We start from the raw sequence: 14616 nt of genomic DNA, 5'->3' as shown, positions 1-14616 counted from the left end.
TTGTCTAATTGTATTACAGCGTTATTCCCACACAGCACATCGTAACCCTGATCCAATTGTAACACAGCGTTATTCCCACCCAGAGCATCGTAACCCTGATCCAATTGTATCACAGCGTTATTCCCACACAGCACATCGTAACCCTGATCCAATTGTATCACAGAGTTATTCCCACATAGAGTATTGTAACCCCAACCCAATTGTATCACAGCATTATTCCCACCCAGAGCATCGTAACCCTGATCCAATTGTATCACAGAGATAGTCCCACACAGAGCATCGTAACCTTTGTCCAAATGTATCACAGCGATATTCCCACACAGCGCATCGTAACCCTGATCCAATTGTATCACAGAATTAGTCCCACCCAGAGCACCGTATCCCTGATCCAATTGTATCACAGTGTTATTCCCACCCAGAGCATCGTAACCCTGATCCAATTGTATCACAGCGTGCTTCCCACACAGAGCGTTGTAACCCTGACCCAATTGTATCACAGCGTTATTCTCACACAGAGCGTCGTAAGCCTGTTCTAATTGTATCACGGCGTTATTCCCACACAGAGTATCATAGCCCTGATCCAATTGGATCACAGCGTTAGTCCCACACAGCGCATCCTAACCCTCATCCAATTGTATCACAGCGTACTTCCCACACAGTGCATCGTAACCCTGATCCTATTGTATTACAGCGTTATTCCCACACAAAGCATTGTAACCCTGATCCAATTGTAACACAGCATTATTCCCACACAGAGCATCGTAACCCTGATCCAATTGTATCACAGCGTTATTCCCACACAGAGCATGGTAACCCTGATCCAATTGTAACACAGCATTATTCCCACACAGAGCATCGTAACCCTGATCCAATTTTATCACAGCGTTATTCCCAGACAGAGCGTCGTAACCCTGATCCAATTGTATCACAGCGATATTCCCACACAGAGCATCGTAACCCTGATCCAATTGTATCACAGCGTTATTCCCAGACAGAGCGTCGTAACCCTGATCCAATTGTATCACAGCGATATTCCCACACAGAGCATCGTAACCTTTGTCTAATTGTATTACAGCGTTATTCCCACACAGCACATCGTAACCCTGATCCAATTGTAACACAGCGTTATTCCCACCCAGAGCATCGTAACCCTGATCCAATTGTATCACAGCGTGCTTCCCACACAGAGCGTCGTAACCCTGACCCAATTGTATCACAGCGTTATTCTCACACAGAGCGTCGTAAGCCTGTTCTAATTGTATCACGGCGTTATTCCCACACAGAGTATCATAGCCCTGATCCAATTGGATCACAGCGTTAGTCCCACACAGCGCATCCTAACCCTGATCCAATTGTAACACAGCGTTATTCCCACACAGAGCATCGTAACCCTGATCCAATTGTAACACAGCATTATTCCCACACAGAGTATCATAGCCCTGATCCAATTGGATCACAGCGTTAGTCCCACACAGCGCATCCTAACCCTGATCCAATTGTATCACAGAGTTATTCCCACACAACACATCGTAACCCTCATCCAATTGTATCACAGTGTTATTCCCACACAGAGCATCGTAACCCTGATCCAATTGAATCACAGCGTAATTCCCATACAAAGCATCGTAACCCCAATCCAATTGTATCACTGCGTTATTCCCACACAGAGAATCGTAACCCTGATCCAATTGTATCACAGCGTTATTCCCACAGAGCACATCGTAACCCTGATCCAATTGTATCACAGCATTATTCCCACAGAGCGCATTGTAACCCTGATCCAATTGTATCACAGTTAGTCCCACACAGAACATCGTAACATTCGTCCAATTGTATCATAGCGTTATTCCCACACAGAGCATCGTAACCATGATCCAGTTGTATCACAGAGTTATTCCCACACAGCGCATCCTAACTCTCATCCAATTGTATCACAGCGTTATTCCCACAGAGAGCATCGTAACCCTCATCCAATTGTATCACAGCGTTATTCCCGCAGAGCGCATTGTAACCCTGATCCAATTGTATCACAGAGTTATTCCCACACAGAGCGTCGTAAGCCTTATCCAATTGTATCACAGCATTAGTCCCACAGAGCGCATTGTAACCCTGATCCAATTGTATCACAGTTAGTCCCACACAGAACATCGTAACATTCGTCCAATTGTATCATAGCGTTATTCCCACACAGAGCATCGTAACCATGATCCAGTTGTATCACAGAGTTATTCCCACACAGCGCATCCTAACCCTCATCCAATTGTATCACAGCGTTATTCCCACAGAGAGCATCGTAGCCCTCATCCAATTGTATCACAGCGTTATTCCCGCAGAGCGCATTGTAACCCTGATCCAATTGTATCACAGAGTTATTCCCACACAGAGCGTCGTAAGCCTTATCCAATTGTATCACAGCATTAGTCCCACAGAGAGCATCGTATCCCCGACCCAAGTCTATGACAGCGTTATTCCCACACAGAGCATCATAACCCTGATCCAATTGTATGACAGCGTTAGTCCCACGCAGCACATCGTAACCCTGATCCAATTGTATCACAGAGTTAGTCCCACACAGAGCATCGTAACCTTAGTCCAATTGTATCACAGAGTTATTCCCACACAGAGCATCGTAACCATGATCCAATTGTATCACAGCGTTATTCCCACACAGAGTATCGAAGCCCTGATCCACTTGTATTACAGCGTTATTCCCACACACAGCATCGTAACCATGATCCAATTGAATCACAGCATAATTCCCAGACAGAGCGTCGTAACCCTGATCCAATTGTACCACAGCGTTGTTCCCACACAGAGCATTGTAACCTTCGTCCAATTGTATCACAGCATTATTCCCACACAGAGCATCGTAACCCTCGTCCAATTGTATCACAGCGTTATTCCCACAGAGAGCATCGTAACCCTGACCCAATTGTATCACAGCATTATTCCCACACAACACATCATAACCCTCATCCAATTATATCACAGAGTTATTCCCACGCAGACCATCATAACCTTTGTCAATTGTATCACAGCGTTATTCCCTCACAACTCATCATAACCCTCATCCAATTGTATCACAGACTTATTCCCACACAGTGCATCGTAACCCTCGTCCAATTGTATCACAGAGTTATTCCCACACAGCGCATCGTATCCCTTGTCCAATTGTATCACAGTTATTCCCACACAGTGCATCGTAACCCTGATCCAATTGTATCACAGAGTTCGTCCCACACAGAACAACGTAACCCTCGTCCAATTATATCACAGAGTTATTCCCACACAGCACATCATAGAACATCGAACATAGAACAATACAGCCCAGTACAGGCGTTTTGGCCTTCGATGTTGCGCCAATCCGTGCCCACCTAACCTACACTAGCCCACTATCCTCCATATGCCTATCCAATGCCCGTTTAAATGCCCATAAAGAGGGAGAGTCCACCACTGCTACTGGCAGGGCATTCCATGAACTCACGACTCGCTGAGTAAAGAATCTACCCCTAACATCTGTCCTATACCTACCACCCCTTAATTTAAAGCTATGCCCCCTCGTAATAGCTGACTCCATACGTGGAAAAAGGTTCTCATGGTCAACCCTATCTAAACCCCTAATCATCTTGTACACTTCTATCAAGTCACCCCTAAACCTTCTTTTCTCCAATGAAAACAGCCCCAAGTGCCTCAGCCTTTCCTCAGACGATCTTCCTACCGTACCAGGCAACATCCTGGTAAACCTCCTCTGCACCCGTTCCAGTGCCTCCACATCCTTCCTATAGCATGGCGACCAAAACCGCACACAATACTCCAGATGCGGCCGCACCAGAGTCTTATACAACTGCAACATGACCTCAGGACTCCGGAACTCAATTCCTCTACCAATAAAAGCCAGTACGCCATATGCCTTCTTCACCGCACTATTTACCTGGGTGGCAACTTTCAGAGATCTGTGTACATGGACACCAAGATCCCTCTGCTCATCCACACTACCAAGTATCCGACCATTAGCCCAGTACCCCATCTTTTTGTTACTCTTACCAAAGTGAATCACCTCACACTTAGCTACATTGAACTCCATTTGCCACCTTTCTGCCCAGCTCTGCAGCTTATCTATATCCCGCTGTAACCTGCCACATCCTTCTTCGCTGTCCACAACTCCACCAACTTTCGTGTCATCCGCAAACTTGCTCACCCAACCTTCTAGCCCCTCCTCCAGGTCATTTATAAAAATGACAAACAGCAATGGTCCCAAAACAGATTCTTGCGGAACACCGCTAGTAACTGCACTCCAAGATGAACCTTTACCATCAACTACTACCCTCTGTCTTCTTCCAGCCAGCCAATTCCTAATCCAAACCTCCAACTCACCCTCAATGCCATACCTCCGTATTTTTTGCAGTAGCCTACCATGGGGAACCTTATCAAATGCCTTACTAAAATCCATATACACCGCATCTACCGCTTTCCCCTCGTCCACCTCCTTAGTTATCTTCTCAAAGAATTCAATAAGGTTTGTGAGGCACGACCTGCCCTTCACAAAACCATGCTGACTATCCTTGATCACATTATTCCTATCCAGATGTTCATAAATCCTATCCCTTACAATTCTCTCTAAGACTTTGCCCACAACAGAAGTGAGACTCACCGGCCTATAGTTACTAGGGTTATCCCTACTCCCCTTCTTGAACAAGGGAACCACATTTGCTGTCCTCCAGTCTTCTGGCACTATTCCTGAAGACAACGAGGACATAAAAATCAAGGCCAATGGCTCTGCAATCTCCTCCCTTGCTTCCCAGAGAATCGTGGGATACATGCCATCAGGCCCAGGGGACTTATCTATTTTCACCCTTTGCAGAGTTTCCAACACCTCTTCCCTACATACCTCAAGCCATCCATTCTAATTAATTGTGACCCAGTATTCACATCAGCAACAATGTCCTGTTCCTGAGTGAATACTGCCGAAAAGTATTCATTCAGTGTCTCCCCAATCTCTTCAGCCTCCACACGCAACTTCCCACTACTATCCTTGACTGGACCTATTCCCAATCAATATCAGGAAAGTTAAAGCCCCCCATAACAACCACCCTATTACTTTCACTCTTCTCCTGAATCATCCTCGCAATCCTTTCTTCTACATCTCTAGGACTATTAGGAGGCCTGTAGAAAACTCCTAACAGGGTGACCTCACCTTTTCTATTCCTAACCTCAGCCCAAACTACCTCAGATGGCGAGTCTTCATCCATCGTCCTTTCCACTGCTGTAATACTATCTTTGACAAGCAATGCCACACCCCCCCCCTTTTACTCCCACCTCTGAACCTGCAACAGCCAATCCAGTCCCTGCTCTACCCATGTCTCCGTAATAGCCACAACATCGAAATCCCAGGTACTAACCCACGCTGCAAGTTCACCTACCTTATTTCGTAAACTTCTTGCATTGAAGTATACACACTTCAAGCCACTTTCCTGTTTACAGGCACCCTCCTTTGAGATTGATGCCATGTTCCTAACCTCCCTACACTCCAGGTCCTGCGCCCTAAAGCTACAGTCTAGGTTCCCATGCCCCTGCAGAGTTAGTTTAAACCCCCCCCCCCCTCCCCGCCAAGAGCACGAGCAAACCTCCCGCCAAATATACTGGTGCCCCTCAGGTTTAGGTGTAGACCATCCTGTTTATAGAGGCCCCACCTTCCCCAGAAAGAACCCCAGTTATCCAGAAACCGGAATCCCTCCCTCCTGCACCATCCCTGTAGCCACGCATTAAACTTTTCTCTCTCCCTATTCCTCGACTCTCTGTCATGTGGCACAGGTAACAAACCAGAGACAACTCTGTTTGTTCTAACTCTGGCGGGGAGTTACTTACTTTGCTTACCCCTGGTAAGTTCCCCCGCTCACCCCCCCCCCCCCCCCCCCCCCCCACAAGTATCCAAAACGGTATACTTGTTCTTGAGGGGAACGGCCGCAGGGGGTCCCTGCACTGGCTGCTTCCTCCCAGTCCCCCTCACTGTCACCCACCTGTCTGCAATCGTTGGAGTTACTACTTCCCTAAAGCTCCGATCTATGACCCCCTCTGCCTCTCGAATGATCCTAAGTTCATCCAACTCCAGCTCCAGTTCCCTAACACGGTCTTGGAGGAGCTGGAGATGGGTGCACTTCCTGCAAGTGTAATCAGCAGGGACGACCATGGCATCCCTCACCTCAAACGTGTTACATCATAACCCTGATCCAATTGTATCACAGCATTATTCCCACACAGAGCATTGTAACCTTCGTCCAATTGTATCACAGCGTTATTCCCAGACAGAGCGTCGTAACCCTGATCCAATTGTATCACAGCATTATTCCCACACAGAGCATCGTAACCCTGATCCAACTGTATCACAGCGTTATTCCCACACAGCACATCGTAACACTGATCCAATTGTATCACAGAGTTATTCCCACATAGAGTATTGTAACCCCAACCCAATTGTATCACAGCATTATTCCCACCCAGAGCATCGTAACCCTGATCCAATTGTATCACAGAGATAGTCCCACACAGAGCATCGTAACCTTTGTCCAAATGTATCACAGCGATATTCCCACACAGCGCATCGTAACCCTGATCCAATTGTATCACAGAATTAGTCCCACCCAGAGCACCGTATCCCTGATCCAATTGTATCACAGTGTTATTCCCACCCAGAGCATCGTAACCCTGATCCAATTGTATCACAGCGTGCTTCCCACACAGAGCGTTGTAACCCTGACCCAATTGTATCACAGCGTTATTCTCACACAGAGCGTCGTAAGCCTGTTCTAATTGTATCACGGCGTTATTCCCACACAGAGTATCATAGCCCTGATCCAATTGGATCACAGCGTTAGTCCCACACAGCGCATCCTAACCCTCATCCAATTGTATCACAGCGTACTTCCCACACAGTGCATCGTAACCCTGATCCTATTGTATTACAGCGTTATTCCCACACAAAGCATTGTAACCCTGATCCAATTGTAACACAGCATTATTCCCACACAGAGCATCGTAACCCTGATCCAATTGTATCACAGCGTTATTCCCACACAGAGCATGGTAACCCTGATCCAATTGTAACACAGCATTATTCCCACACAGAGCATCGTAACCCTGATCCAATTTTATCACAGCGTTATTCCCAGACAGAGCGTCGTAACCCTGATCCAATTGTATCACAGCGATATTCCCACACAGAGCATCGTAACCCTGATCCAATTGTATCACAGCGTTATTCCCAGACAGAGCGTCGTAACCCTGATCCAATTGTATCACAGCGATATTCCCACACAGAGCATCGTAACCTTTGTCTAATTGTATTACAGCGTTATTCCCACACAGCACATCGTAACCCTGATCCAATTGTAACACAGCGTTATTCCCACCCAGAGCATCGTAACCCTGATCCAATTGTATCACAGCGTGCTTCCCACACAGAGCGTCGTAACCCTGACCCAATTGTATCACAGCGTTATTCTCACACAGAGCGTCGTAAGCCTGTTCTAATTGTATCACGGCGTTATTCCCACACAGAGTATCATAGCCCTGATCCAATTGGATCACAGCGTTAGTCCCACACAGCGCATCCTAACCCTGATCCAATTGTAACACAGCGTTATTCCCACCCAGAGCATCGTAACCCTGATCCAATTGTATCACAGCGTGCTTCCCACACAGAGCGTCGTAACCCTGACCCAATTGTATCACAGCGTTATTCTCACACAGAGCGTCGTAAGCCTGTTCTAATTGTATCACGGCGTTATTCCCACACAGAGTATCATAGCCCTGATCCAATTGGATCACAGCGTTAGTCCCACACAGCGCATCCTAACCCTGATCCAATTGTAACACAGCGTTATTCCCACACAGAGCATCGTAACCCTGATCCAATTGTAACACAGCATTATTCCCACACAGAGTATCATAGCCCTGATCCAATTGGATCACAGCGTTAGTCCCACACAGCGCATCCTAACCCTGATCCAATTGTAACACAGCGTTATTCCCACACAGAGCATGGTAACCCTGATCCAATTGTAACACAGCATTATTCCCACACAGAGCATCGTAACCCTGATCCAATTTTATCACAGAGTTAGTCCCACACAGAGCATCGTAACCTTTGTCCAATTGTAACACAGCGTTATTCCCACACAGAGCATCGTAACCCTGATCCAATTGTAACACAGCGTTATTCCCACCCAGAGCATCGTAACCCTGATCCAATTGTATCACAGAGTTAGTCCCACACAGAGCATCGTAACCTTTGTCCAAATGTATCACGGCGTTATTCCCACGCAGAGTATCATAACCCTGCTCCAATTGTATCACAGCATTAATCCCACACAGCGCACCCTAACCCTCATCCAATTGTATCACAGCGTACTTCCCATACAGAGCGTCGTAATCCTGATCCAATTGTATCACTGTGTTATTCGCACACAGAGCATCGTAACCCTGATCCAATTGTATCACAGCGTTATTCCCACACAGCGCATCGTAACCCTGATCCAACTGTATCACAGCGTTATTCCCAGACCGAGAGTCGTAACCCTGATCCAATTGTATCAAAGCGTTATTCCCAGACAGAGCGTCGGAACCCTGATCCAATCGTAACACAGCGTTATTCTCACACAGTACATCGTAACCCTGGTCCAATTGTGTCACAGCGTTATATCCACACAGTGCATCGTAACCCTGATCCAACTGTATCACAGCGTTATTCCCACACAGAGCGTCATAACCCTGATGCACTGGTAACCCGATGTCATCCTCCACAGATAATTGTAATCCTGACCCAATCTTAACCCAGTGCATTCCCCACACATTGCATCATGACCTTGATCCCATTGTTTCCATATACAGCTTATTGTTACCCCAACTCAGTACCACACAGGGCAATGTTGCCCAATCCATCCCCTCCACTGTAGTCCTAATTGAGCTACACAGTGTCCATTATGACCCTGAACTACCCTGTGCTGGGTATTGTAGGCCTGACTGACTCACCAGCTGGGCGTTAGAGTCCTGGGTCACTCTCACACACCCACAGAGCTCTGTCACCTCTCACCACCCTCCCTTGTTTCAGTGGAGACAATATTAATGGGATTCTCTTCGGCTGTCACTAACTCAGTGTTCCTTCATTGCCCCTCAGATCCACAGCGGCAGCTGCAATGAGGAGTTTCTGTCTTCAATCCTGGCCGATGCGGTTCCTGCCTCCCCGCTCTGGTCCTCAGCCGGCAGTGACAGCGGGATATCGGAAGACCACCTCTCAGACCAGCTGGACAGTCCCCAGCACTGCGTCATGTCCAGCAGCCCCCATAATATGGAAGCTGTGCACAATGAGCCACCATTTCAGCCCAGGCCAGAACCCAGCTGCTGGGCTACTGGCCTGAGAGTCCCAGAGCTGGGCATCCACGGGGCAGAGATTTCCCTTGGCTTTGGTAAGAGGGTGAACTTTGACCCCTGTCGGGTTGGCGGTGGTGGAGAGGGCGCTGGAGAGGGCTGTTGGGGGTGAGGAGGAGGTGATATTTAGAGGGAATGGATGGGGTTTGAAGAGGAATTCCCTCAGCTTATATTCTCCATAATTTTTCAAACTAGTTTTCTAATCCCCGGCAATCAGTCCCATATCCCTGTCGGAATGCAGTGTGCTGATCCTTGTACTTCCCCTGGTTTCAAACATGGAAGTGATCATGAAGAGCTCATTCTGTGCGACTTCGAAACTCATTTCAAGCCATTCCCCTCTCCTTTATTATTTCTCCTCCCCCCTCAAGGGTGGCAAAGTGCCTCAGTGGCCAGCACTGCTACCTCACAGCGTCCAGGGGCTTGTGTCCAATTCCAACCTCAGGCGACTGTGTCGAGTTTGCACATCCGCCCCGTCTCTGCAAGGATTTCCTCCCACAGTCCGAAGATGTGCTGGTTAGCTAGATTGGAAACAATGAGAAATGGGATCAGTTTAAGGCTGATGCAGTTGGGAAAAGAAGCTACTCTTGGGAAACAAGGCAGGGCAAGTGACTGAGGTGTCAGTTGGGGGAGCACTTTGGGGCAAGTGATCATAATTCAATTAATTTTAAGATAGTAATGGAAAAGGATAGACCCGATGTAAAAGTGAGAGTTCTAAATTGGAGGAAGGCCAGTTTTGAAAAGTTGATTGGAGGCAGATGTTCACAGCTGGAAAGTGGGAATCCTTCAAAAGTGAGACAAGAGTCCAGGGACAGACTGCCCCTGTTAGGGTGAAGGTCAAGGCTGGTAAATGTAGGGAATGTTGGATGACTCGAGAAATTCAGGCATCCAAGCCCTGAACACTATGGCAGTCCCAGACAATGGTAGGAAAATTTAAAATCCCCCTACAATTACAACTCTGTTAATCTTGCAGCTATCAGCGATCTCCTTATACATTTGCTTCTCAATCTCCCACTGACTATTGGGAGTTGTGTCACAGGTAGATAATGTGGTTAAGAAGGCGTTTAGCACATTTGACTTTGATTCTCAGACCTCTGAGTATAGGAATTGGGATGACATGTTGTGATTTTACGGGATGTTGGTGAGGCCCCTTTTGGAGTACTGTGTACAGTCTGGTCACCCTGCTATAGGAAGGATATTATTAATTGGACAGGGTTCAGAAACGATTTACCAGGATGTTGATGGGACTGGAGGGATTGAGTTATAAGGAGAGACTGGGTGGATTGCGACCTTATTCACTGGAGTGTAGGCGGTTGAGGGGTGACCTTTATAGAGGGTTATAAAATCATGAGACGCATAAATAGAGCGAATAGCAAAGGCATTTTCATTAGTCCAGGAGAGTTCGAAACTAGAGGGCATAGTTTTTAAGGTGAGAGGAGAAAGATTTAAACAGGGACATGAGGGGAACTCTTTCACAGAGGGTGGTTTGGACATGGAGTGAACTGCCCGAGGAAGTGGTAGGTGCATGTACAACATTGAAAAGACATTGGGACAGGTTTAGAGGGAAATGAGCCAAATGCAGGCAAATAGGACTGGCTTAGTTTGGGAAACTTGGTTGGCATGGACGAGTTGGACCAAAGGCTCTGTTTCTGTGCTGCCTGACTATGACTCTACGGTGTGTGGCAGCGTTCATAACATTTGAAACATTGAATGAGTAAAATTTATCCAGTATCCTGTCATTCAACCTTGCTTGAGAAGACCATTAGGTGGCAGTAGACATACACACTGAATACTTCCCCTTGGATTGGAGATGATTTGGTAACCTGGGAAAGAAAGTGTAGGGAATAAAAGAGAACATACCAGGTTCTTTGCATTTGTATTTAGAACTGATTACTCTTTCACAGCAGAAAATACCATCGTTTTCTGGTTTTGCATTCAACATCTTGACCAATGTAATGGTGTCTGGCCTGGCCTCCCATCTCCCACCAAAAGAAAAACTGTGGCTTTTATACTGATTTGCACCAAGTGCCACTCTCCCACCATCCTGACAGGCAGTGACTGAAATTGTTCAGATGCCACCTCACTCCCCCCCTCTTCCTTTAAACTCCTCCAACCTTATCCTGAGGTCTCTGTCTTGCACATTCCCCGTTCCCTCTGGAGCTTCACTTGCAGTTATCCCCAGAATTCTGACCCTCTACACCTCCCTTTCCACTTGAATCACAGTATCCCTACAGTCAGAAAGAAGGAGGACTGTAGGAGGATGTGCAAACTTGACATAGACAGTCCCCGAGGGTGGAATCAAACCTGAGTCTGTGATGCTGTGAGGCGGTATTGCTAAACACTGGGCCGCCTTAAGATCCTCCTTGACGCTTATTTTATGAGCAAGAGGTCAGTCACCTGTCCGAATGTATCCGTATGAGACATGGTGTTAATTTTGTTCTGTAATGTTCCAATGCAGTGTCTGAGATGTTTTTGCCATGTTAAAGGTTCTATAGAAAGGCAATTTGTTTGTTATATATTAATAATTTATACAGATTGAGTCAGACTGTTCGAAGTTCTGCGAGGAATGTGAACGTATTCTTTTCTGCGTTTCATTTCCCAGATGACTGGAACTCGGAACCGTTTCAGGAAGAGGGACGGAACATTCCTTCACAACCTACTGCAGACAACTTCCTCTCCCTGACGGTCAAAGATCTGCTGCTTTCGAACACCAACGAAACGGTGAGGCACTACATGGTTACATTACTCTGAATGAATTCCTCTACCCTCGGAATCATTTAACTTCTTGCAGTTAACTTTTGTTCAGTTTAGATTTAAAGTGGAGTTGAGTAAGGAATTAATCATATTTACAACATTGTAGGTTGAAACAACTTAACAGACGGAAGTCATCAGTGAGATTGGCTTTGAGAAGGCAGTGGGCAGTGGGATTCGTTTGGCAATGATCTAGGAAAGAGCCAGTACAAACATGATGGGTTGAACAGTCACGATCTGGGCTGTAATCTATAGTCATAACAGTCCATGCTAATTCACAGTCTTTACTGCAGGCATGTTCATTTTGAATCTATCTGGACACTTAACTGAGACTCTGAAATAATACCCTTTACTTTAGGACTGTTAGTAAACATCCAATCCAAGGTGAGATTATATGATATAGGGAAATAAACTCAAGCTTGAAATATTGTATGCTAGATAAAGATATAAATATTTATGTTCAATTCTGGTCTTCTTGGAACAGGAAAGATGTTGTGAACCTTGAAAGATGCAGAAAAGAGTTACAAGGATGTTGCCATGGTTGGAGGGTTTGAGCTACAGGGAGAGGCTGACGAGTCTGGGGCTGTTTTCCCTGGAGCGTTGGAGGCTGAAGGGTGACCTTATAGAGATTTATAAAATCATGAGGGACATGGAGAGGGTGAATAGCCAAGGTCTTTTCCCCAGGTAAGGGAAGTCCAAAACAAAATGGCATAGGTTTAAGGTGAGAGGGGAAGGATTTAAAAGGGACCTAAGGGGTGACTTTTGCACACAGAGGGTGGTACGTGTATGGAATGAGCTGCCAGAGGGAGTGGTGGAAGCTGGTATAATTGCAACATTTAAAAGGCATCTGGATGGCTCCATGAATTGGAAGGGTTTAGAGGGATATGGGCCACGTGCTGGCAAATGGGGTTAGGTTAATGTAGAATATCTGGTTGGCATTGGTGAGTTGGACCAAAGGGTCTTTTTCCATACTGTACATCTCTATGACTCTATATATATCAAGCTTCAGTTACACAGGGCACTTGTGAGACCACATCAGGAGTACTGTGCATAGTATTGGTCTCATTGGGGAAGAATGTTGGAGGTGGTTGATAAAAGGTTGATCAGGCTAATGCTTGGAATGTGTGGCATGTCTTTTAAGAAAAGCTTGCACAACCTTGGCTTATGTCCATTGGAGTTGTGACAAGCGAACCGATATTTGGGAGAATCTGGAACAAGAGGTCACCGATTAAAAGGAAGAGGTTGTTCATTTCAGGCAGACTAGGAGAATTCGGCCTCAGAGGCCATGAGTCTTAGGAGCTCTCTATTGCAACAGGCAATGGAACAGAGTCTTTGATTATTATTAAGGCAGAAGTAGATCGATATTTGATTAGCAAGTGAGTTGGAAAGGGTATCAGTAGGGTGGACGGGAATGTGGAGTAATCAGGTCAGTGTTGATCTGATTGAATGATGCAGGCTTGTTGCTCATCCCTGAAGGCACTTCGAGCTCTATAAAACTCAATTAATTTATTAAACCAATAACTACTAGACTTACCTCAATCACTGCCTTTCACTACCCTGGGTTCTGTAACTAACCCCAACATTATTACCCAGGAGAGTTGGCAGCTGACCTTGCCTCCTGTCGTAGGTTACCTCCTGCAGAGTTATTCTTTGAGGTTCTCCTGAAAATCAAGGATTTTCTGACTGCTTTACACCAAGGTCTTTGTGCCGTTTTTGGAATTATCTGTACACGTGAGGAATCCCAAATGTTTCATCCCTATTCGGTCGAGACAGCAGATATTGATTTCCTGCAATCTTAGCTCTTGGCAGACCCGAATGACTCAGTGTCATTTCACTCACATAACAGGACGTTGTAAAGCTTCTGATCAGTTCCTTTTATCTTCAGCCTTATCCATGTCGGCTTGAGGGACTAAATGGCCCACTCCTGCTCTTAATTCATACATTGGTACGTACATGTGTAGGTGCCATCTTTCAGGTAAGACTGAGCCCTCTCAGGCAATGTTAAAGATCCCATTCAATGTGTTTTGGGTCATTATTTATCCTCAATCCAATATCAATGAAATCAGATGATCTGGTCATTATCATATTATTATTTGTGGGAGATTTGTTGTGTATAGGTTGGCTGCTGCTGTTCTGACATTATAACAATGAGTAAACATCAGAAGCATCTGCACTGGGCTTAAAGCTGTCTGAGGTTATGCAGAGTGCTATATAAATGCAAATCTCTCTTTTTGAATGTAGCTATGGTAACTCCAGGCTGTTATCTCTTCATTGTGCATGCTTCTCACTTCCTTCTTTTCTCTCCAATCCCAGCACAAGCCACAGTTGCAGTCACATCAAGCACGGGAGCTGGTGCTCAACGAAGATGAGAAGAAGTTACTGGTGAAAGAAGGGATAACCCTTCCGTCGCAGCTGCCACTCACAAAAGTACACCGACATCGACTT

At 46.1% G+C, this 14616-nt stretch overlaps 1 protein-coding gene across 5 annotated transcripts in view; it reads left to right on the top strand.

The window, feature by feature from the left end:
• The window catches only part of LOC140494513 (cyclic AMP-responsive element-binding protein 3-like protein 3), a 100565-nt gene that overhangs the window by 56647 nt on the left and 29302 nt on the right, over positions 1–14616 (top strand). For all 5 annotated transcript variants that reach the window (XM_072593774.1, XM_072593773.1, XM_072593770.1 and 2 more), the window contains 3 exons: positions 9173–9461; positions 12023–12141; positions 14485–14598. In XM_072593774.1, the coding sequence (XP_072449875.1) occupies positions 9173–9461; positions 12023–12141; positions 14485–14598 (522 nt within the window). The remainder of the gene's footprint in view (positions 1–9172; positions 9462–12022; positions 12142–14484; positions 14599–14616) is intronic.

The sequence above is a fragment of the Chiloscyllium punctatum genome, chromosome 24 (assembly GCF_047496795.1).
Source record: "Chiloscyllium punctatum isolate Juve2018m chromosome 24, sChiPun1.3, whole genome shotgun sequence".
Lineage (NCBI taxonomy): Eukaryota > Metazoa > Chordata > Chondrichthyes > Orectolobiformes > Hemiscylliidae > Chiloscyllium > Chiloscyllium punctatum.
Note: the sequence above shows the minus strand (reverse complement) of the source record. Positions and strands in the feature narration are given on the sequence as shown.